The 24,253-nt window shown below is 49.1% G+C and overlaps 3 protein-coding genes across 5 annotated transcripts; 1 reads left to right on the top strand and 2 right to left on the bottom strand.

Moving 5' to 3' along the window:
- Positions 1 to 1,606: 1,606 nt before the first annotated feature.
- Positions 1,607 to 3,905, bottom strand: ALKBH4 (alkB homolog 4, lysine demethylase). Its single transcript, XM_076354523.1, has 3 exons — positions 3,804 to 3,905; positions 2,790 to 2,987; positions 1,607 to 2,316 (listed from the first exon to the last, which is right to left on the bottom strand). The coding sequence occupies exons 1-3, from the start codon at positions 3,903 to 3,905 to the stop codon at positions 1,675 to 1,677; spliced, it is 942 nt and encodes a 313-aa protein (XP_076210638.1). The 3' UTR covers positions 1,607 to 1,674.
- Positions 3,821 to 21,886, top strand: LRWD1 (leucine rich repeats and WD repeat domain containing 1). 3 transcript variants are annotated; one of them, XM_076354519.1, is made up of 16 exons: positions 3,821 to 4,007; positions 6,177 to 6,320; positions 8,459 to 8,693; positions 10,158 to 10,277; positions 12,381 to 12,533; positions 13,275 to 13,415; positions 14,058 to 14,399; positions 15,022 to 15,148; positions 15,395 to 15,504; positions 15,989 to 16,196; positions 17,773 to 17,845; positions 17,935 to 18,075; positions 18,775 to 18,872; positions 19,476 to 19,637; positions 20,436 to 20,560; positions 21,505 to 21,886. In XM_076354519.1, exons 2-16 carry the CDS (start codon positions 6,241 to 6,243, stop codon positions 21,643 to 21,645), a joined length of 2,256 nt encoding a protein of 751 aa, XP_076210634.1. In that variant the 5' UTR covers positions 3,821 to 4,007; positions 6,177 to 6,240; the 3' UTR covers positions 21,646 to 21,886. The 3 variants fall into 3 exon arrangements, with proteins under 3 accessions (XP_076210634.1, XP_076210636.1, XP_076210637.1); XM_076354521.1 differs by lacking the exon at positions 3,821 to 4,007 and adding an exon at positions 4,557 to 4,646; XM_076354522.1 differs by lacking the exon at positions 3,821 to 4,007 and adding an exon at positions 5,716 to 5,874.
- POLR2J (RNA polymerase II subunit J) lies at positions 21,792 to 23,905 on the bottom strand. The gene is made up of 4 exons (XM_076354526.1): positions 23,818 to 23,905; positions 23,548 to 23,637; positions 23,041 to 23,215; positions 21,792 to 22,312 (listed from the first exon to the last, which is right to left on the bottom strand). The coding sequence occupies exons 1-4, from the start codon at positions 23,868 to 23,870 to the stop codon at positions 22,277 to 22,279; spliced, it is 354 nt and encodes a 117-aa protein (XP_076210641.1). The 5' UTR covers positions 23,871 to 23,905; the 3' UTR covers positions 21,792 to 22,276.
- Positions 23,906 to 24,253: the final 348 nt, after the last annotated feature.

The raw sequence follows: 24,253 nt of genomic DNA on the forward strand, positions 1-24,253 counted from the left end.
GCTTTTGGGAGCGAGCTGGAGAAGTTGCAGCCTATGAGAACTTCCCTGGGATAAAGCTCGCTGTGAGCAAGCGTGGCCTGCCTGTTGCATGTTGGCTGGCTGGGTTTGCAGTGACGGGTTGCCGTCGGAGAGGGCATGCTGTGCCTGCCGAAACGGCTGCTGGAGCACGTAGGTGACGCTCGCCAGCCGGTCTGGATGGAGGTTTGGGGTTCAGGACTGCCCGTGGGAGCCCTGCTCGCAGGTCCCTGTCGGAATTGTCATGTAGACGTCCACAGGTGTTTAAATACTGGGCTAAACTGAAACTGGTTCATTGCAGCCACAAAGGACTGTAGCTGTTATCTGTTAGCTTAAACTGATAAAAAATACCCTGATTCACCCAACTGATTTCTAGTAACTGTTTTGTTGGGTGAAGAGCTCCCTCGCCTGCAGCGCAGGGCAGCATCTGTGGCACGAGCGCATTACTGTACAGTGAAACCTGTGCAGTGTGCCAAGGAAGTACTTCTAGGGCAGAATACAGCTGTGCGGGGACGCCGAGATCCCATGTGTAAACGCGTCCCCTTTCCTTACCAACTAAAGCCAGGCAGCGTTGTAAAGGCTTGTTTTACTGTTGTAGGTGTGACTGTGCTGAATGGTTTTGATGACACAACTGTGTTTATTAAAGGATCACACTTCTTCCACGGCACAACTTCATTTTCAAGAGCGCAGAAGTTTGTTCCGAACAGACAGATGGCCTCAAATCAGCTTCTGCTACAAACGACTACTTGAATCTTAGGTACAAGGCATGATTCAAACCTGACTGCTGGAGGTGCCAAGAAAAAAAATGATAGCCGCCAGCGTTGCAGTCTGTTGCCCAGCTTATTCCCAAAATCAGACTCTTGCTACTGAGAGTTGACAGCGGGGTTCAGAGATGACAAATGATCAGAAAATAACACAGTCTGTGCAAGTCTTTGGTCTGAACTCTGTCCAAGCCGTCTCTGCAGAAGAGTCGGCATCGGCCCTCTGCAAATGCTGCTCTTTGGTCCCAGAAGATACAGGTCACACACAATATTTATGATTAATCCTCACTGTTAGAGCATGAATCTTCAGCAAAGGATAATTACCTTAATTAGTTCTCGGTGTGTTGTACTATCTGTGGAGAGATGCTTGCTTACCCTCCTCCCCCGGAGAGCTGATCTCTAAAGGACCTATCTGAAGCGGGTGAGAAGATAGTTGTGTCCCTACGGCACAGTGCAACGCTAAAAGCAGTATGACAGAACCGAGTACGGGCCAGGAAGGGTTAAAATCTACTGCAGGGCTTGGGCTAAATCTGCGCCAAGGGCTGTTTGATACTCAGCTCAGTTTAATGATTCTAAGTTTCCTTCTTGGTTTAATTTAAGTATTTAAGAACCAGCTATTTGCTTTTTGCATTTTATTCCAATACAGTTAATGAATACAACAGCTCATTTCTGACTTTCGTCTAAAAGCTCCCATTGCCCAGGAAAGCCTTTGAAGAAACAAGCAGCCCACCCCTTCCTTGCACTCTCTTACTTCTGTTTGTTAAATTTCCATTTGAGCTTATCTCTCTACACACCTGGTTCCTTACGCACACTTCAGAAATAAACCGGAGTTGTACAAATTCTGTACTTTATTTTTCAAATTTCCTAACAAAATGCAATTCTGGCTTCCCCTTGCTGATCACACTGGTCTTCCTTGAAATGAAAGAGCTATTTCTAGCAGTTCTTTACCCAGTTCCTCATGCCTTCCTCCGGTGCTGAACTCCGCAGACAGCTCCCTGAACGTGACACAGATTCGGCGATGCTCTATATGCTTGCGGTAAATCGCGTGTTTCCACTTGTACCGTGCGTCACCGTACAGCACCACCAGAGACCTTCGGGGTAAGTGAATGGCAACAGTCACCTCTTTACTTGGAACAAGCCTTGGGGATAAAATGCAGCTGATTCCCTCTTCGCCTGAATTTTTGCACGCTGACGTCTGTGCAAAAGATCCAGGGGGACTTAATTCCCCGTTTTCTTTACTGAAAGTGGGAAATAATTGGATGCTGTCCTCTGAATCACAAGACATGGATAGGACGGTTTTTGAGAGCAAGTTTAAGCTAACGAGACGCTCTCCCCAAAGCCACCAGTCATCAAAATGTGGGTCGATGGCAGAACCTCTTTCTGGCATGTAGTCCAGATTACATTGTTCAACAGGTAAGAAACCACCTAGTACAGAGCAGGCCTTCATTTGTGCCACAATCTTTTCACTAAAACTTGGCAAACCGGTAAAGCTGCCAGCTTTCAGCCTTTGTTTCTTGAAGTTCACTTTGGGTCCATAGTCCTGTTGGGAAAGAAGAGGGGGGGGGAAGCTAGCGTTAAGGAAAGATCTAGGCCAAGTCTTTTTGGAGAGGCTGTGATCCCTACAGGGCTCACGGTCGTCAAGACTTTTGATTTCTCTTCTCATCTCTTCCAGTGACCTGGTCATCAGGTTGCAAAAGGACTCAGTGAAGCTACATTAATCTCACTGGAATTAGATTTCTCACCTGTAAAGTAAAAACAAAACACTCACTCCTTCCACTTGGAGATTGTGTGAACTTTAATGCCTGAACACGCACCATCAAGTACGATTTGTTACTACGACCATATGTTTTTGCAAGAAGTTGACTTTAATTGCAAGTAATTCTTGCAATCGATTTCAGGAGAAGCTTCCGAAGGAAAACATTTAATGAAACATGTAAATGTTCTGTGTTCTAACTGAAAACAGCTTTCCTTTTCCAGAGGGATCTAACAACGAATGTGCTTCTAGAGTCAAACCTGTTTCTTTCGGCCGGACTGTGATGGCTTCCAGTCATCTCGATCCATCAGTTCAACTATCTCAGATTCTTCATCTTCGCTAATGAACTCCCCCGTCAGAAACACCCCTGGAAATGGAAATGCCCAGCCAGCAAATTCCGAGCGCTCGTTTCCTTTAGCTAGGCCTGTTGCTGGACAGTAAGTGAAATTTTCTTCTCCCTGTGGAAATAACAATGGAGAAGGAAAAAGCGGTGGGGGGAAAACTTATCAAGAGAAGGTATTTCCATGATTTACCCCTGCAGCCTTGATGCTGCAGCATGAAAGCTGTCTGTACAGGATTCTTGCAGACATGAGAAATTTTACAGCTGCTTCTGGGGAACGATTCTTCCCTGCTTTTTTTACAGCTCCAGCATTACTGTGCTGCTCGCTTGAAGCCGCTTTTCTTTCCTAGTAACGTCTTTATCCTGCAAAGACGGGGAAGCAGAGATGATCCTCAGTGCCGAATGTGTAAGGAGATTAATGGTGGGTGTTCCTCAGGCCGGCTGTAGAGATACGGTTTGTCATATCGATAAATGTTGAATGAGGGAAGTTGATAAAAATCGCCGAGGCCGAAAGGCTAAGCTGTAGCGAACCTGTCTTGTCTTAATGTACGAAACCCAGGTAAGGGCTGTCCTCCAGCAGCACGCTCGGGAGGGGAGGACAGCGGGGCCAGCCCGGGGCGGGGGGGCTCCGCTTTGTCCCCAGCCCGGGCTCCCGCTCGGGGCCCAGCACCTCCGCGGGCCCTGCAGCCCGCTGGGGAGCCGGGGCCGGGGCCCTCTCCCGGCACGGGGGGGTGGGGTGGGGGGTCCCCCCCCGCATCCCCTCCCAAGCCTCCCCGGCGCTGAGCCCTCCCTCCCCTTCCCCAGCTCGGCCCGCGCCCCCCCCCCCTCCCGCCAGGCCCGCCCCGAGGGGAACGTGGCAGGCGCCCCCCCCCCACCCCCGCCCCGCCGGCCCCGCCCCGCCGCCGGCCCCGCCCCGCCGCCCCCTCCCCGGTACCTGCGGGGGCGGAGCGGCCTGCGCGGGCCCCTCGCAGAGCAAGCAAGAGCGGATCCCCTTGCAGCCGCAGCCCGGCCCTTCGCCGCGGCCCGCCGCCTCCATCCCCGCCGGCTGCGCTGAGGATACGGCCTCCCCCCCCCCCCCCCTTCCTCCCCGTCTCCTCTTCCTCCTCCCCTCCCGCCTCCGCGGCCCGGCCCGTTCCAGGTGAGGGGAGCGGGGGGAGGCGCGGGGGGGGGCCGGGGCCGAGGCGGCGGCGGGGCACACGGGCTCGGCGCAGGCCGCGGCGGCCGGTCGGTCGGGTGAGCGGGGGTGTGTGGTGGGGGGGGGGGGCGAACACGCACTCGCTCCCCCAGCAGCCCCCGCGGCGCCGAGTAGCGGTGCGGGGCCCGGCCGCGCCGCGGGGGCTGCTGGGAGTTGTAGTCCCGCCACCCAACGCACACACCCCACCCACCCCCCCCCGGTGGGGGCGCCTCAGGCCGCGGCCGGCGTCGGCCCTCACCGCGGCCTCCGGGCTCGGGGCAGCCAGCGCCGCACGGGGGCAGCGTGAGGCGGCGACCGCGGCCCAGAGCCGCACCTGGCCGCCTCGGCGCGAAGCCAGCGCCGCCGTCCCTGCCCGCGGGCGGTGCCGCGGCCTGCGCCCAACAGCCGGTGCCCCGCGGCCCGGGCACGGCCCCGGGGCTGCCGCGGTCTGAGGGGCCGCCGGGGCCGCCTGGCACCCAGGAGGCCATGCCAGGATGGGCTGACAGGCCAGCGGCGTCGGCAGCGTCCCCAGCGTGGCGGTGGTAGCGCCGCGGGCATTGTGCAGCGGGCAGCGCCAGGCGTGCCGGGCTCTCCTTGGTTTAGGTGAGGCGGTGGTCCAGCTGGTGTGTTAAAACTAAACTCATTTTAATCAGTGCTGCGTTAGTCTGGCCTGAATCGACGCCCTGCTGTAGGACTGCCGACCCCGAGAGGTGCTGCTGTTGGGCAGGAGGGGGGTCGGTGGCCGCTTCTGGTGGCGGTTCCCAGTTAGGCTGGGTTATGGGGTTCGTCAGGCCCCGGGGTAATTGAACGGGCTTTCTGCAGCGTCGCCCGTGGTGTTCTGGTGATGGGGCCATGTTACGTCGTGGTCTTCCCTGCAGCTCCCGTGGTGTCACGGGTGACACAGCAGCATCCGAGGTGTCGGTGTGGTCAAAAAGAAGGTGGTGGGAACATCCGCGGTCATTGGCGTCAAATTTTTCTTACAGATACTAGAGCTTAGGGAGGTTTATTAGGTTCAGCAGGTAAGGGCCTGGTCCTGTGCTTTGGCTTTCAGTGGCAGCTCTGTCGCTTGAAGGATCAAATCCTGAACAGCTGCTGTTCAAACTGTTTTTCAGGCTCAATGCTCTTTATGCTGGTGTAAAATACTCCATACGTGAAGGATTGTCCTTACTTACAGGTGTTAACAAAGCAATGCCCTGTTGCTCATCAAACCCAATGATGGAGGTGCTGTAGGCATGTTACGGTGCTGAAGTCAAGCCTAAGGACAGCTTAGTGCCTCGCGTGTTCCTTGCGATTTACTGGAGTGGCGTTTAGGCAGCGGTGAGACTAACACAAAAAGACAGTAGCGAGCCTGGCCTTGGAGATCTTTTCTCTTTTATTTCCCTCTCTTGGAATCTGTGTCAGAAAGGGTGGTAAGCCACGAACCACTAATTTCATGAAGCTACTTTGGCCCTATCAGGGTTATTATTCTAAATATCAGCGTATATGTGTATGTGCGTGTATCATCCTATCCACAACAATGCATGAAAACAGCTGTTAACTACCAATAACATACAGAATGCTGTTGACTTTTTTTCCTTGGCGAGGAAATGATGTTATTGATTGGTGGGTATTTACATTTCTGTTAATTAATTCAGTTTTCCAAAATTCTAGGGAATTTAGAGGTTGTCAGCCAAGAATCTATCCATCTGGTCAGGCCAGTGAGTGCACAGTGTCGTTTCCTTGGGAGGAAGACATTCACAACAGGTGTATTTATTCTTACTGTTGCTGTTTATTTGAAAGCGTGTCGGAGTTCTTGGAGCAGAGCCCTGTTGCTCAGGAGAGGTACAAACAGGTAACTGCGAGACTGTCCTAGTCCCGAGCGCTGTCACCCCATGGACAGCTTTCATCTACAGCAAGTCTGTCGCTTTAATAGCCAGGGGAGGTATCGCTGTTGTTTTGGAGGTGGGTTGGGTCAGCGTGTTGGGAGCGTGTCCCCAGCGTAATAACAATCTCTGGTATTTTCATTTCAACCGTGTAAAAAAGGCGACTTCAAAGAGAGCAGCAAAATCACTGGCTCACCTCATAACTTTTTTTTTTTCCCCCCTTTTGGAGTCAGCTGAAAGGACTTCCTCTTATTCCGGTTTGTTTTACCAGGAAGGTTACAAGAGATCCTGCAGCTGACTGATTAGTGATTCCAGCAGAGGGGCGGAGACTAAAAATGTCAAAAATTACTACAGAACTTCTTTTGGAAAGAGCGGTTCCAAGATCTACGAGGCTCCGAAAGATCGAGACGCTGAAGTAAGTGCAGACAGGCCCATGGAAAATTCCAGCTGAATTCAGCCTGGGTGATCCTTTTTTTGTCTTTCTTCCCCTAAGCGTTTTTACTGGAAAAAGAGAGACGGTTACAGAGCACAGAACGGGAGATGGCATTCTCGATGCAGGATCAGTGAGGGCTAGTGGAACTGCGTTCACTAGATAGGTTATCAGCAGTTACCACCTCTTTTCACCATTTATACTGTATATATGCCACCACGTTCTTTCTGTAAAACTGCTTAAGGCTGGATCCTGATTTCCTAACCCTAAGATGTAGTCCCTACCCCCAAAACACTGCCGTCTTTGCTAGCAATTGCTTAATAAGAGAATCTTTTCTGGCCTGGATTTTAGAGGGGTTTAAAAATATTTTTGGCATTATTTCCCCTCCCTTTTCCTCTCCCTCCATCACTTTCCATCTCCTCTAAATCCAATTATGTTAGTACCTCAAACATTGCAGAGAGGGAGAATAAACTCTTGACACATTTAGAAACCACTAAAACCAGGTTTTTTGCTCAGATCCTTAACAGAGGTCATTGAAAATACGTGTCTTTCCAAATGTTTAATACAGTGGAATTTTGCTATTTCAGAACCGGTCAATCCAAGTGATTCAACTAGCCAATTTCTGGCTGGCACCTTTGTTGTTTTTATTGCTGGTTTCTTATTTACTCTTTAAAGTTATTTCTTTTACTTTGTCTTGTGCTAAAATAATTGGTTTTAGAGAGAAACCCAAACGTTTATCTGAAGAGTATAGGCTGCAGTAATCTGGGTAACGGAGTGATGCTGAGGTGTTTGAAGTAGGGAATTTCTAGAGCGTGGCTTTTTCCATGCAGCTTCGTATCATGATTTTGAAGTGTTATGTTTCCGAAAGGCCATTTGGGGAACAGCGTGTTGAGTTTCTCCCCAAAATGACACAGTAGTCACACTCAGCTTTGCAGCCAGCTGAATTCTGTTCAACCTTTCTTACATGCTTTGACTGGCTGGTTAGGCTTCTGAGATGACAAGTGAAGGAGAAGTGGTCTTGCTTCCTAATTTTATTATTTACCTCATTTATTCACACTTCATTTATATTTAGAAGGCCTTTTTTAACTAATCATTAGAGATGGAGATTCTGTTTGTTAAAGGAACTCAGGCTTGTGTCCTCAAGAGATGTTGGCTGCCAGGACTAGAAGCTCCCTTTGGAGCTCAACTAAATGATCTAATCAAATCTAAATGACCCTTCTTATAATATGCAGTTTTCACTTTCAGAGAAGGGGTATTTTTTTTCCCCTCACAAATACTGTACCACTTCCTCTTCTGTTTTTGTGGCAGCCTTGCGATTTTGTTAGGTAGATTTCCATATTTGCCATTGGAAGTTTTTGCAGCAAAAGTCACTGTAAAAGAAATGGAAAAATCACTTTTTTGTGAAGTTAGTTCTTTGAAAACGGCCAAATGATTTGGGGACCTACTCTGCACTTGGCCTGAACTTAACTTCTGATGCAGAGAAGAAGTTTCGAGCCGGATCAGCAAACTGATCCAATTTGCCCCATCGTCGCGTGAGTGCAAGTGTCAGCATGAAGTGAGGGGGAGGACAGGACTAGCCTTCTGGAATCACCGTGGTCTTATATCGCTTACATCAGCGGTGAGATGGTGATTTCTAAAAAATGAGTGAAATAATGAATCTAGTGCATTCTATGGACAGGGCAGACTGATGGTGTAGTGAATAGGTGGCTTGTATTGCCACAGCTCGTTTTGTTGAATTTACGTTGCAAAGGAATAAAATATTAAAATTTTTGGAGGTATAGTAATTTTTTTCTATGAACAAGAACTTTTCCGGTGATTCACTGCTCACAGCCAGCTCTGTTACCCATCGGAGGTTCATCTGGATTGCAGGTTAATTGTACTGCAAATACTTTGGTAGACCTGAGTCTCTGATGGTGTCTGTTAGCTCAGACCCAGCATCTTTTCCACGTATGTGTGCTTGCAGTCCAGAACGCCGCAGACAAGAAAAAGCAGGTTTGGTCAGATTTAGCCAGTGAGTCGTGCTAGACTGAGAGGTGCCGCCAGGTGGGACCTCGTATCCTGTGAAAGTCAGCGCTTGTTTTTCCAATGAACTGCAGATGGTTCATGTTCTCTTTTGTTTTCAGCTTGTCCAAGCTGCAGTTGAAGACTGGAGACTTAGACCCGCGTTTGTTTTCCCGTCTGAGGCATCTGCAGAAACTAGATCTCTCTGATAATTTGCTGGACAAATTTCCCAACAGTCTAACCCTGCCTGATCTGCGTGTCCTAAACTGCAACAACAACAAACTGGAAGATGTAACTGCTCTGAAACAGTTCCCCCTGCTCGAGGAGCTAACCTACGAGAACAATGTGTACTTGACAGTGAGTTACCTCCCATCCTTACAAGCTAAGCATTAAATAGAGGGGGAAACAAAGAGCAGTTGTGCCTTGTTCTTATATATTGCTCTTAGGCAGCAAGTGTTAGGGCAACTGAGAAAGCAGCCGGTCTTTTTGCGCCCCTTCACCAGTTTGTGCCACTGTTTCCCAATCTGCAGAAGTGACTTGCCCCAAACCACCCAGATAATAAAATCTGGGTATCTTGAACTCCTGATTCTCCAGGCCAGAGTCCCATCTTAGGTAGCTTATCAGGCAGGATATCTTATGCTCATGCTTGTGTAAAATATAGTAATGACTGTGTAGAAATGTCCTTCTTGGACAACAAGAGCCATCTTGTTTGAGCTTTGGAGTACAAGTCTGCTGAGGAGCGGCTGAGGGAACTGGGGTTGTTCAGCCTGGAGAAAAGGAGGCTGAGGGGAGACCTCATCGCTCTCTACAACTACCTGAAAGGAGGTTGTAGCGAGGTGGGGGTCGGTCTCTTCTCCCAGGTAACAAGTGATAGGACGAGAGGAAATGGCCTCAAGTTGCGCCAGGGGAGGTTTAGATTGGACGCGAGGAAAAATTTCTTTACTGAAAGAGTGGTGAAACATTGGAACAGGCTGCCCAGGGAAGTGGTTGAGTCCCCATCCCTGGAGGTATTTAAAAGACGAGTAGATGAGGCGCTTAGGGACATGGTTTAGTGGACATGGGGGTGTTGGGTCGACGGTTGGACTCGATGATCTTAGAGGTCTTTTCCAACCTTAATGATTCTATGATTCTTATGTTGGTTTTAGTGCCCCTTGTGCTCTGGAAGAGCAGACTCGGTGCTCTGATGAGGGGTTAAACTTGGTGACTAGTCTAGTTTAGGTTTTCTGACTTCTCCCAAGAGGCTCTGCTGCCTGTTCAGTTTAAGCATCCAAAACTGTAATTTTACTTGTGCTTTAAACTGGCATCAGCCACCACCGCTGTCCCCAGATGCTTATTTGCTCTTGCATGCTGGCAGAAGTATATGTGTGGCTGTATGGTAAACTGGATTGGGGAACTGGTCTGACCTAAAACGCACCTGACCCAAAGAAGCCCTGCTGGTATTCATTTACTGTAGGCAGGGCAGGCCTTCCTCTGCATTAGATGCTCACTCAGGGTTAAAGGATGTGAACAGAATGGCCCGCATTGCACTCGGGCAGGAGCAGATGAGCCTGGTTACACCGCTACCACCTTGTGTCGGATGGTAGTACTGCGTAAGTGTGAGGCAGGTCTTTCGTCTGCAGTTTAAGATCCCAACTCATAGGAGAACGTTAATTTACAATTAAAAAGTGATATTCAAGTCGGAAATGCTGAGAAGATTTTATGAAATGGCTTTTCCTGACTAAATACATTCTTCTCATCCTTGGGGGTATTTTAATAAAGGACTGAAGCTAGAGCAAGTACCACGTGTACAATTTTTGTAGCTCTGATGTCTTCTCTTTCTAGCTCAACGATGACTATAAAGTAATGTTTCTTTTGCAAAATCTTCGGCTACTCAATGGCAAGGATATAACCAAACTGGCTAATCATGTGAGGCGTGTCAATAGCCGTAAGCTCACCAGCAAGGTAAGATGTGTGATATTTTCTTAATCTCTAAACATCTGAGACGTAACTAAATACTGTGCTCAGTTTAATGACAGAGTTACAAACCACGCATCAAATGGTTAACAATAATTCTGGTGTGATCTGAGCACAGCCCACAGTATGGGCCGCCTAGTAAATGTCTTACTGCTGCTTTCTCTGGTCACTGCTTGCATTTGCTCTACCTGTTCTGTGTAGCCAACTTCTGCCTTCGGTTTAAGTCACAGGAACAGGGCCGACAAGGTCTGTGTCTGACCCTCTAGTTTTTCAGGTCACTCCAATCGTCATTTGTGCTGGTTTTGGCTGGGGCAGAGTTAATTTTCTTCACAGTAGCTAGGATGGGGCTGTGGTTTGGATTTGTGCTGGAAACAGTGTTGATAACGCAGGGATGTTTTAGTCACTGCTGAGCAGTGCTGACACACAGTCAAGGCCTTTTCTGCTCCTCACCCCACCCCACCAGCGAGCAGGCTGGGGGGGCACAAGAAGCTGGGAGGGGACACAGCCGGGACAGCTGACCCCAACTGACCCAAGGGATGTCCCACACCATATGGCGTCATGCTCAGCATGTAAAGCTGGGGGAAGAAGGAGGAAGGGGGGACGTTCGGAGTGATGGCGTTTGTCTTCCCAAGTCACCGTTACGTGTGATGGAGCCCTGCTGTCCTGGAGATGGCTGAACACCTGCCTGCCCATGGGAAGGAGTGAATGACCTCCTTGTTTTGCTTTGCTTGCGTGCGCAGCTTTTGCTTTGCCTATTAAACTGTCTTTGTCTCAACCCATGAGTTTTCTCACTTTTACTCTTCCGATTCTCTCCCCCATCCCACCGGGGGGGAGTGAGCGAGCGGCTGGGTGGGGCTTGGTTGTCTGCTGGGGTTAAACCATGACATCATTCAAAAATGGGAGAAGCCTGGTGCTGAAATAACAGCTGCATACACCTCCCCATCTAATTTACATTACTGTCCTGGCCCCAGGAATGGGGAGCACAAAACCAAGCTCAGGATAATCTTGCTTTTTCCAGCATACACCAGGAACAAGGATTTGTTCTTTCTTCTTCAGCTGTGCATGTTTGGAACTGTATTTTCACTCATTTACGTACACAGTTTAGCTCCTGACAGATTGTCCCCAAAAAGCATGTTGTGATCTTGAGCAGAATTATTGTTCTATTATGCAAAAGGGCGGGTTTTGTGCAGTACTGCTTTTACCATTTGTATTCTAGTTAGTTGATCTTGTTAATTCCTTCCGTGTAGCAGTGGTGGAGAGATCAAATACTGAAGACTGGGATGGCTTATTGTGCCAAGTATTATCTGTGTAATAATACCTTGTACCTCAAAGGGTCTTGGTGAGGGCTGCTCAGCCTCTTATCCTGCAGGCAACTGGGCATGGCTGGCTGTTTAATGAGACACCGGATGCTCCCTCCGTGCTGTTCGTTTTGTGCTGGTATCTGTGCCCCAGATACCTTTCCCTGATGGTATTGCTCTGTACATGGCTGCCCAGTTCTTACTGCTGTGTCTAAATGTAAAACGTCTGTTGGGTCCAAATGCTTATGGATGTGTTACTACCCACCAGAAACTCTCAGACGGGAAACTGTGCTGATAGGTGAGCATCTGCATGATTGTGCCCGTAGTTCAGAAGCCTTTTGGAGTCAAGGTATCTTTATAAATGGGGATGACGTGCACCAGTCCTGCTCACGCACGCACTTGAACTACAAGAAAACTCAAACAGCCCCGTTATCCTGTGCCTGTTATAATAAATTAGTTGCCTGTCAGGTACTCCCTGTTAGTAGGGTACAGCATGAGACACCTTAAGATCATTTGCTATGGATCCCGAGGCATGAAATCTGGCATTGCTCTGGGTCCATGTTGACGGTATCTGCTTAGCCACACTCACTTAAGCTTGGTTCAGAGGAACTGGGTTTCTTGTTCACTGAAGTCGTGGTTTGAACACTGATAAAATAAATGGAAGCAGTGCCATCACGTAGCTAGCGGAGCCGCAGGGTTGGCAACTTCCTCGGTGCTTTCACAAGCACTCTTGTGCTTTTCTGCTCTGGTTTTCTGTAGTATCCTGTTGAATAAACTCAGTCTTTCTGCCTAGGTTACCGCTCACTGGGAAAAATTCTTCCGTGACCAACTTCCTGAGAAATACACAGCTGAGCAAGTGAAGTCCATCAAGAAAAAGTTCCTGAAGTCAGTACAAACCAATGTAGTATATGGACCCAGCTCACTCAGTGAATTCACCCGCTGGCGGGTAGGTTACGTTTCACTTACCCTTCTGTTCTTCAGGCAAGGACTCTGCAGCCTGATTCTGAACGGATTCGATTAAAATGCTCTGTGGATTTGGGTTCAGGGTATCAGGGCTCTTGCAGACAGGTGGTATCGCTTTTTCTGGTTTTCTTCACGGCTTTCTTAAGCAGTTACAAAAGCACTAGGACTAAATGTGCGCCAAGTTGCAATGACTGTCATTAAACGTTGTTTTTTAATTCTTAAGCAATAATGATACTTGTACTAATTAACAAGACTGCAGTATCCTTAGTACTTAATTATTTGCAAATAACTCTAATGGCAACCTTTAGTCTTGATGGAAGCTGTATGAAAGGAGAAAAGATAATGACAGAATTGTAGTTACTCCCAGTGGGGAAAGATACCATTTAGTTTGTAACATATGTTTTAATTGTATGTGCATACATACAATTGAGGCTTCCATCTCTCCTTTGTCTCGTTTCGTTGCTGTGCTGTTGTTTTCGCAAATGTGTACCCTGGATGCCCATGACAAAGTGAAGTTCTTGGGTCATGTAATGTCAGCGGAGGACTTGGCCTGCCAGGCTGTCAGCTGAGGACTCCTCCATCACTTGTGAAATTCATGTAGAATAGTGGAAGCAGATACTAAAAACCCAGCAAAGCAGCTCTTGTCATTACACATCAGCGTTTGACTGCTGTTGCTTTTTGTCTTTTTTTTTTTTTTAAACATATCCACGTATTTGTTTCTAAGGTGAAAATGATTGCAGAAGAGTTTCTGGCATACTCACTGGGTCTGGAGTTAAACACAGATCCTGAACCAGAGGAAAAGATGGATGAGAATGAGGAAGAAAGTACAGAAAGCCCCAGGGAAGCTGCAGAGGATGCGGGTCAGGTAGGTGATTTTTCCAGTTACATTAACAATGTCCTTTTTATTTCTTACGAAATCAGTAGCACTTGTCAGTTTACATTTATGACCCTTTGGTAACCGTAGGGGCAGTCTCAGGCTCCAGCCTGTATTCAGCAGCGTGTTCTTTATGGCCAGACTGAAGCTTTCCCAGCAATGTGACGGTTGAGTTGCTCTCCAGGAGGAGAGAGCTTCCATTCTCATAGGAGACCCAAAAGATTTCATGAGTATAGTCCTACTGACTCCACCTCTCCTTCGAGGAAGGGATATTTTTAATGAGAGAACTGGGCTGATGCATGGCCAGACCGTGATGGTGCTTGCCTTCTTTGAAATGGCTGCAGACTGAACCCCCTTGGTCCATGGGCCAGATTTGTTTTTCCACATCGTATGTAAATCGCAAGTAACTGGGACAAGGGAAGGGAGATGAAAATGAGGCTGGCTGTGTGATTTTTTTCATTAGCCTCTGCCTCTAGGAGCTCTGCAGCTCTGGGCTGTCCGATTCTTGGAACCTAGTCTGTAACCGTGGGAGGGTACTTGCGTTTGAATAATTAATATCGCTGGCTTACAAATCACCTGCACATCTCGGGGAAGCTAGAAACTTTCTGCAGAAACTGCCAACATGCCTTATAGGTCACGGTAACGCCCAGCAAGAGGAAGAGAAATCATTCAAAACCAGGCTCTGGAAACAAGAGGTCCAAGTCCCAGGCAAACACAAAGGAGGAGGCTGCAGTTAATCCCAGAAAGTCCAGTCATGTGCAGGATGACCCAGCTCCTGATAAACCAAGAACATCGAACGAGCCAGCCAAAGAGGCAAGCCCTGAGCAGGGAGCTGAAGGGACACATAAGAATGGAGAGCAGTTTCCCAAGGGGCAAAGCAACAGAAGATCCAGCCAGCTGACAGGGGAACAGAAAAGCCAGGAGCAGGACAACGGAGTTGTCAGCTTGACCCCAGTGAAGAACTCCAAGGGCAAGGTATGTTCATCAGCCCCCTTGGGACTGGCTTTCGGCCGCTTGGTTTAGTGGGAGGAGCCGCATTCAGGTTTCATCAGAGCTCTACACAGCTTGGAGCTCATAATTGGCCAGATACATTGTGAGTTACGGTTTTGTTTTGGTTTTTTTTGTTGTTTTAAATCTCTCAGAGGCATCAGGGAAGGCCCCCCCTGGAGCCAGTGAATCCCCTGCAGGGGATGGATCGATCGGTGCTCTTGAGGTGGTGCACTGAAAGCCTGTTCTTAGAAGTGGGACTGGCATGACTTGCTCTCAGGTTAACCTGATGGCTGCATGGGGAAAGGTGTTTCCCCCTCAGCTCAGACCAGTGGGGATCTAAAGGGTTTTTCACATTTCTCTGCAGCAGGAAACGGGGTTCACTGCTGGGGTCTGCTGGGCACATCTTTTCTAAACAGCTGCCTGCTGGTTTAGGAGTCTTGAGCATTGGTGGCACCTCAGTCTCTCCTGTTCTCTGTAGCACAGAAGGGCTGAAAAATACTTCAGTTTAACTCAGATTGCTGTGTTCAGTAGAGGGTTCTGTCAAGGCAATCACAGGCAAACCGCTGTCAGGGGAATGAATTTTCTAAATGTGGATGGTTTATTGTAGGAGGATGTCAGTGCAGAGCCATTGCATTTTCTTCAGTGTCACAGTAAAGGCAACAGCCGCGAGGATTTTAAAACGCAGCTCTGGTCCTGTGTCTTCGAGCCATTGCTAGACTGTGGAGCCAGGAAAGGTGAGCTCTTAAAGAGGTTTGCAGGATTCCCAGAACCACCCGGCTCTGGAATCCCAGCGGACTCCATGCGTTAGACCCCTGCTCCTTCAAGCTGTAGTCTCCGTTGTCAGGAAGAGACTTGCTTACATACTACTACTTTGACTTTGAAAACAGGAGACTGGGAGAGCACCAGGCAGTGATAAGCTGCAGTCTTCATGTGTTATCCGTGAACCTGGGAGCTTCTCACCTATTCTTTTCATCTTTCAGATCCCATTGTGAGCTCCTCCAGAACCGTGGCGACATGTGGAGGGGAATCCATCTGCCTGATTGATTGTGAGACAGGGACGGTGCTGAAAAAGTATAAGGTGGCTACAGAGGTAGGTTGCAAGTGGGAACAGTAAGCATTGAATGGAAGTACCATAATCCGTTACAATTATATACATGTATACATAATATATATTGCAAAGAGTTCTGAAAGGGTTTCAAGCATTAGCATGGACCTTAAAATCCTTAAAAAGCATCCTTAAAAGGATGAAGATAGATAGTAAACATTTCTTGCTTATCCTTTTAGCCTGGTTTGGTTTTATTTTTTTATTAAAGATCAGTCTGCCTCTGTTCTCCTCACACAGGCATACGTATGTGTATCCAGGCAGCTAAGACTGCTTGACGGCATAGAGGAATAAACAGCCTGTTTTGGTAGTTTGCGTTCTTCTGAGGGTTGTTTTGAGATTCGATGCTCCAGCCCGAATGGTCGTGTCATTTCACCTGAATAGCTCTCGTGATAGTTGTCTTATCTCTGAGCTAACAGCCATCCTGCTGGCTGTTCTCTTTCACGCTATTCTTGGTTTCTTTCTATCCTAGGAGTTTTTCAGTGTGGCGTGGACAACCCTCACAATGGTAATCAGCAACAGTCGGAAAAAATCTCATAATATCTTGGCGGCTGCTGGGAGGAGAGGGATCGTCAAACTGATTCATGTGGCAGCTGACTTCTGCTACGGGGAGATAAAGGCTCATAAAAAGCCCATTGCTACTGTCTGCTTCAGCCCAACTCGAGAAACTCACCTCTTCAGTAAGTCTCTGGTTCAGAATCTCTTTAGCTTTAGTACCTGACGTGGAAAAAGCTGGGCTTCCTTAACAAGGGGAATTGTCACCAGTGCAAGCAGGTGTGGGTAGGGACCGCACACACACACAAAAAGCGTGGACAGACGTTATGGAGAGAGTATTGTTAGTCTCATAGGGCAGTAATCTACAGAAGGTACGAATTGTTTCAGCCACAGAGCCTGACTCTTTAGCTGAGGTGCAGCAGCTCCTGTTTCTCACTCGGTAGCTCTCAGGGTGGCTGTCACGCACGCATTAGCCACAAACAAGCCCAGTAGTGGATCCGTTCCGCAGGGATGAATAAGAAGAATGATAGCCGGAGCAGCCTGCTGGGGGCCAGGCAGCGAGCGGTCAGCTGGCAGGGCTCTCATCGAGCATGGCAACAGGGGCAATGCAGCGTATAATGGGCTGTTGCATTTCATTTTTTCCAACGAGCAAAACTATGCGCTTAATTGCTTTTGAATAAATGAATTTTTTTTTTTTTTTTTTTTTTTTTGAGTTCTGTGCCTCATCAGAAATTTTTATTTGGGTCCTGATGTAGAAGAGAGCTTTGCCACAGTAGGGCCCACAGAGGCTGAGGCTTAGGACTGGTAGGAAATGAACCATCACCTTACAAATTGCAGCTGCATTGTCAGGCCTGTGAAGCAGGCTGTTACAGAGCCATTCAGACCACACCTGCACCCCACAGCACATTGTTTCTCTTGCCTACAATTACCCACATCCTGGAGTGGTTAGAGTGCTACATGAACCATGAAAAGTGGAATTTTTTTAAAACATGGGTATCTGTAGTGGATACTTCTCGAGAAGAAGCTCAAGAGCGCAAAAGGCAGAAGCCTAGAGGGATAAGGAGGTTGCTAGCACATCCGTATCATGGCGTGGACAGCGAGGCTCATTATATTGCATAGAAAAATTTCTAGTACTAAAGTGAGAGTCTTTGCATGCCTGTTTGAGGACTGGACGCTAACCCGTTTACTCTGAGTTTGAGGGGTGCCATCTGATAAGGATCCAGATTACTCTGAGTAATCTATTAGGATTGTTTCTGCTGTCAGTATATCAGCTTGGTGACAAAGACATTGTGTCTTTCACACTTTACGTCAGTGCCTAACTTTCCCAGTGGGAGCTGCTGTGGATGTGAACACAGTAAGCCGTGGATATGTGGAATAAAGTGGCGTCTGCCTGAGGGTAGAGGTTGGAGCTCATATTTTAGATTCCGCTAGAACCCATGACCAGAAACATGAGCACAAAGGGGAACTAATTAATGACCTTGTGAAGCCACAACTTAGTAATGGACACCAGGAAACAAACTTTCTTTTATCTGCTCCTCTTAGAGCACAGGGTAAGAATGCAAATTACTGACGGTGCATGTTTGACAATGTGAAGTGGTGTTGAGCCAGGAGCCTCGGTGACTGCTGCTGTGCTTTAATGAGCTCTCTGATGCCACAGGCTTAGAGTGTTACAGCCTGTGACACGGGTAGAATTGCCAGCTAGCATGAGAAGAGCCAGATGAGCAGCGGTGTCACTACCTGCTTCTCTTCTGTGTCCCACAGCTGCATCCTATGACAAGCGAATTGCACTCTGGGATATTGGGATTCCAGACTGTGACTACAATTTCAAAGCAAGGTAAAGGTTCAAAAACCAGATGTGGCCAGTCCAGGAGCCTACAACTATCACATCGTAGCACCACTTAACTGCTTGTTCTCTTTTTTTAGCCAGCTGCTGGTGCTGGAAGCGCTCTCCATTCCCTTACGGATTGCCCTGGTCCCCACCTGCTCCGATCAGTACCTGCTGGCTGGCTGTGAAGGCGGCTGCTTTGCCTGGAATATAAAACTGGATAAGGAACAAAAAAGCAGGTGAGAACCAAAAGCTGGGGGCATGCATTTGCTTTCCATGACAAGAAGAGGTAGTCCTAGCAAAGGCTTTATTTCTAACCGAGGAGGTCTGAGCAAGAAAAGCAGCACGTCCTACAAACTTAAATCATACTCCCCTTCCCATAGTGGCAAGAAAAAATACTAGCATAATGCTAAAGGAGCGTTCAAAGGTAGCAGCCCTGAGCTTGTATTGATGCTCCAGTCCACAAGTGTTGCAGGCTGCTTTGAAGGAGGGCTGACATGGGTGTAATCCAATGCCCTAAAACTTAAGGGCGTATCATCTTGAAGTAGTGTAAGGGAGTGTAAATTCTTGGATCGAGTTCCAGTCTCCCAGCAAGGCCTACCCTGCTTCTGGTACGTGAGGTTACCCAGGAAACTGGCACTCTGTGGGAGCACAGAAAAAAATTACAAGAAAGAAGCAAGTGAAGTCATGCCCTGCTGACATAGACTAATCCTGATGCCTGCGAAAACAGATGAAGCAGCAGTCTCTTAAGCAAACGGGCTTCTACTGTATTAATAAACCCCGGTGGCCGAAAGCATAAGTTCGAGTGGGAATTCACCTGAGTTTGGCAAGACGCTCACTGACACCTGAATTTTCTTCTCCTGGGTTCTGTACCCGAGTGCCCTTCCACTGCTGCCCGTTCAGGACTTGACTCATTTCACCCTTCCCCCCTGCTCTAGGCCTTTTGAAGCCGTATTCCAGTTCCCTGATGAGGATGGAGGCATGACAACATCTCACAGGGTTGACGGTTTGGCTTTTCTGAATGATGATGTCGTCGGTGAGTATAAACACAACAGCCCGATCCAGAAAAACAGTCGGGCACCTCAGCATGTGGCAGGCTGAAGCCAGCATGATGAGCAGAGGGACTGAATGGGGTGTGACTACCTCTTCTTTAGATGGAGCTGTCTCCCAGAGTCATTTATCTTTCCCTAAAATGTGGGCTAGAGGTGCAAACCCATGTCTGAGCAGGACTGGAAATCAGATGGACCCATCCCTGAGAGCGTGCTCGGCCGAGCAGTGCCGAAGTGGAAGGGAGGAGGGCTCCTTTCTGCTCAAGGGCTGGTGGCAGCAGCATTTTTCTGCAGGGGAATTGGGGGTTCCTACATCTGGGAGAGCGCTTAAAGCACGGGCTGGGTCTCTCTCTGCATAGCTTATGCTTGTTCTACAGTTCAGGAACGTAAGCATGGGACTGAAAATCCCTCTGCAGTCTCCAGTTATCCCGAAACAAGGTAAAGGAGGCAGAAACAGTTGCTGCTGGTATCAGGTCCCATGTCTTAAAAGCCACCTTCTGGATGGACCACCTTCAGCAGAGGCCAGCCTTTGTCTTGAGGCATTTCACTTCTCAGCAACTGACACAGCCTCTCCCGTCTTTCCTCCCTAGTTTCCAAGAGCTCTAAACCGGGATGCATATACTTATGGAGCTGGAGTCGGTCTTTTGACGCAAAGGGGAAAGGATGCCAGCGAACGGTAGCTGCAGTTATTCTAGCTGAGCTTGAGTGGTCCACGACGGACCTGTCCTACCTGACGCTCAGCACCTGCCCAGGTAGGCAGCACCCTTCCTCGGGGCAAGCAGCGAGGCTGTACCAGTCACTGTAGCAGAGATGGCCGCAGGGGTCCCAGATTTACTTTGCACAGTCGCGCGTGCCTCCCCTTCCACCCGTCGGAGGAGCCCGTAGTTAGAGGCAGAGGCCTGGATTTCAGTCCCCATCACAGACAGCATCTGGTCTCCCCTCGGCAAGCAACAAGAGCCCTCAGCTCCCTGCACTGCAGCTCCAGTACGGTGCAGCAACAGCCGTATATAAATAACACAAGTAGTACGTGAATGCAGCTATACTATCTGCCGTACAACGGGGGAACAGCTCAGGCTTACACCGACTGCACAGTGCCAACACGGTCTTCCTTGTACAGGTCTTCAAAGCGCACGGAGCTGACGGCTTGGCCCTGTAGCTTTTCTAGAGCCACTTTAATGCCTACTGCGTCTGAAGTAAGGGGTAGGATTTCCACACACAGGGCAGCTGGCTTTTAAGACTAACAAGGAATAAACAAATCTGATCTGATCGCCACTTTCCAAAACCAAAAAGTCTGAAAAAGTCAGAAGAAATGCTAAAACATTTATCACTAGCTTTTCTTACTGGAGTAAAATAGCTGATTTGTCTTTAAATGAATTGAGTTTTTTTCCAGCACGAGGTAGATTAATGTATTTGTGCTAGAAAGAGAATTTTGCTGAAACGTGACATCCTCCCCTGGGATCCCTTCAGCGCTGTCTTGAGCTCTGCTTTTAATAGAGGTGTGGACTCTCAGGTCCACACTCATTTTCCAGCTGCTTCTTTTGGTCTTACAGCAAAAGACTACGTGTTCTGTGGCGACGAGCAGGGAAGTGTGTGGATGTACAACCTCTCAAACTACACCACAGCGTGGAGCTCTGCAAAGGGAAAACGCACAGACAAGAGGATCCCTCCCACACAGGTAGGTCTCACTTGCCCGTTGGGGCTGAGCTGGGCTTCCCTCCCTCCCTCCCTCCCTCCCTCCCCGGAGCAGCTGAGCGGTTTTACACCAGAACACGCCTAGCGTTTCCTCTACCTAACACGCACAAGCCATTAAAAGCGATCATCTCCAGCGCGTGACCAAGGCCATCTTTCAAATCTCACGCAAACGCAAGTGTGACGGGAATTAGGAGCTGTGAAACACGTCTGTTTGCTCCTGCGTTCTGCAGCTTGGCAACTTTTCCTAGCAGAAGGGCCCTCGGTAAAAAAAAAAATCGGTGGTTAAACTGGAAAGCCTGAGAATACAAGCGTGCAGACACCATTTCCCTGACGGGCCAAGGGGAGGGAAGCCGGAGCGGCCGTTCCCTGGCAGAACGGCACGCGGGAAAGGGCTCGCTGCTCCCATATGCTCACGCCACCCTTTTTTTCGCTTGGTATTTCCCTGGCCTCCAGAGATAGCCCTCCTTTGGGCAGTTACTCTTCCCTTGTGTGGTGAAGGCTCTGAAAGGACAATCACTTGCCCTCTCGAAGGCTGTTACTCCAGAGCCTGGTCTTGAGCTACCATTATATGTAGGTATGAGGTGACCTCATGGTCACGTTCATGTCCACGTTCCATGGACTTTCTGGAAGCGTATTGCCCAAGTCAGCAGTCGGTTCCTCCAGGACTGAGGGGCAGCCGCTTTCACTTTTTCCTTTCTGATCAAGTCCCTCCGCGTTAAACCCTGCTCCTTTAGGAGCAGTATCATAAAGCTGCGCCGCCTCCCTCAGGAAGGGGAAGAACCTTTTATTCAGCTTCCCCAGGTCAGTAGGGAAGCAGATTCCACAGAGACCCAATCATCAAACCAGGCCTTGCAGTAATTAACCACCTCCCACTTCCAGAGACAATATCACCATTCCTTTCCTACCCAAACTCTCTTCTCCTCGTAGATTCTCAATTGGCCAGAGCTTCGAGCGAATGGGGAGCAGCTGACCGAAGTCCTAATAAACAATGTGGTATCAGACCCTACTTTTACTTACCTTGTTGTTCTAACTAGTGTGAACATAACAGCAATTTGGAAGAAGTCATAGTTCCTTGTAACAGAGTTTCATTCCCGTGCTTTGAAATAGTGCAGTATTAGTGACTGGTACCCATGTAACCATGAAGTTTTCTAGACCAGCTATTATGTGCAAGAGAAAAAAAAAAAAAGGTAAAAGAGTTTGTTAAACTCATCAAGTCATTGTAAACATCCGGTTTCTTTTACTGTAACTTTTCACAATTTGTGCATTTGTTTTATAGAAATGACACGTAATAAAACAAAATACCAGTTCAGTTGGCAGTGCCTAGACTTCTTGAAAAGGAAAAGCAGAGAGTTCACCTACCGCTATCACTCAGCGGCTTCTCAGTCTGGAAGTACACTCACAACAAACTCGCCAACAGCCCAGTACAAATATTTGCCTCGAGGCTCCAATTAGAAAAGTAGAAATCATTTTAAGGACTTATCTATCAAATCAAACAAGACATACGCCCTCCTGGCAAGCTGCCTGTCTGGTACAAAAAAAACCCCCACAACCCTCAAAAGATCACTGCTGCTGTCAAAAACCAAACGTAAGTGGGACAAGGAGGAAAATATTTGCTGTGAACGGAGGTTTAAATATAGCGTTCAACTAACAGGCACATCATTCTGCAGCAGAAGTACAGTCCGCTCTGAACGGGGTGATCTCACTCAATTCCTTCTTGTTTGTCTTTGATGGCAACCTGTAAAACACAAACAAAACACACATGCACTAAGACAAGAACTGTTACGGAGCTGGAGGAGGTTAGTTCAAACAACCACACCGGTCTTCTACGGAACGCAAGAACCGCCGCACGCCATCAGTGGAAATCTCTACACCATCCAGAAAAATAATGCTTAAATGAAAATCAAAACGTATTTACAAGAGTGGGGCACCGTTAGCCTTTTACCAGCACATCAGAGAACACTACACAGACGGTATCCTGCTCAGAGTCCCCCCCGGTTTTGTCTGAATAACCTTTCAGGCAGATTTAAAGTCTCAAAAATCGGGGGCTAAATAAATACGATTGCACAGTTGAGCAGAATCAATGAGAAGTGGTCAAAAAAAAAAAAAATACTGTCCCAGCGTTTTGGCAGGAGAAGTCAAAAAAAAGCCCCGAAACACTTTGGAAGAACAGAAAACTGTTTTCTACTCTTTAAAAAAAGAGGACTGTGAGAAAAACCAACGCTAACGCCGGCCATCTCGGGAATTGCAGAGCACCCACCGAACCCTTGCAAATAACCCTTACGAGCAGCCAGGCTCCACCGTGCCGTGACAGGAGCCGAGTAACGCGATGCTGCACAGCTTTGATGAATTTATTGACCTAAAATAGCAGCTCTAAGGTACGCTACCCCTCCCTTGGTTTAACTTTTAATTGCAAGACGCTCAAATAGTTTTAAAGGAAAAAAAAAAAAAAAGAAACAAACTTACCCTGAACCTCTCCTCCAGGAGGGAGAGCTCGCTGATCAGATCTGTGATGGCGTTGGTGAAAGCCTCCTGGGGGCTGTAATCGGGGGTGGTTTGGACGCGGATGATAATTTTGTGTTCCAGCGGGTGCGGGACCTTGTACCCTGCAAATAACACCTGGGGGTCTTTCAGTAACTGCCTGGAACGGAAAAGCAGCAGTGAACAACCACGCAGCACAAACACAAATGCTTTTTAACGTTTAATTAAAAAAAAAAAAAAAAAAAAGGAATTAAAAAGCCGCGTTTCCGATGGGCTTCGCCAGCACGCTTTCAAACAGGGCGCTACGAACGTGTTCGCGGAGGCTATTCCCTCGCTTTTCAAGGCAGAATTGCTTTGCCCTGACCTGACGACATCTATCACAAGGTGACTAAACTTTCTGAGGAGAAAAAGGAAAAAAAAAAAAGCCCTAAACGCCCCCCCCCCCCGCCCCAAAATTTACACCCCCCCCCACCCCCCCCCGCCTTAGCTCACGACTTGATGATGTTCCCCAGCGTGTGGTCCTCCTTGTTGATGGTGAACAGGCAGGCGTTGGGCACCTTCGTGTCCTTGTTGATGGTGATCCTGAGCGGATACAGACAGGCCGTTACCGCAGCGCCTCAGGGAGCGGTGTGACCCCCCCCCCCCCCCGCCCGGGAGGCCGCGGGGGGAGCGGGGGGGAGGCCCGGGCTCCCCGTACGGGGAGCCCGGGCCTCCCCCCCCGCTCCCCCCCGCGGCCCGATCGAGGCCGCCGCCGCCGCTCACTTCTTCTCGCCCTCGAAGAGGAGGAAGGACTCGAAGGCCGGAGGCGCGTTCATCCCGCCGCCGCCGCCGCCGCTCCCCGCGTCGTTGCTACGGCGCCCGCCGCGTCACTTCCGCCCGCTCCCGGCGGCGACAGCGCCCCCAAGCGGGCGGGAGGGCCGGGGGCAGGCTCGCCCCCCCCCCCCCCCCCCCCCGGTTACGTCACCGCCGGTGACGCCAGAAAGGGCAGCCGGCGGTGATGTCATCGGCGATGCCATGAGGAGAACCACCGCCAGCGGTGCCCCCCCCCCCCCGGCAGAACCACCGGTGACGCCACCACCGGAAGTGGCGCCAGCAGGGCCATCAGCGATGTCACCAGCGCCACCACGAGCAGTGATGGCACCAGTGAGACCAGCAGCGCTGGCACCGGTTACACCGCGTGCCACCAGCGGCGGGATCA

Source organism: Aptenodytes patagonicus, chromosome 17, assembly GCF_965638725.1.
Source record: "Aptenodytes patagonicus chromosome 17, bAptPat1.pri.cur, whole genome shotgun sequence".
NCBI lineage: Eukaryota > Metazoa > Chordata > Aves > Sphenisciformes > Spheniscidae > Aptenodytes > Aptenodytes patagonicus.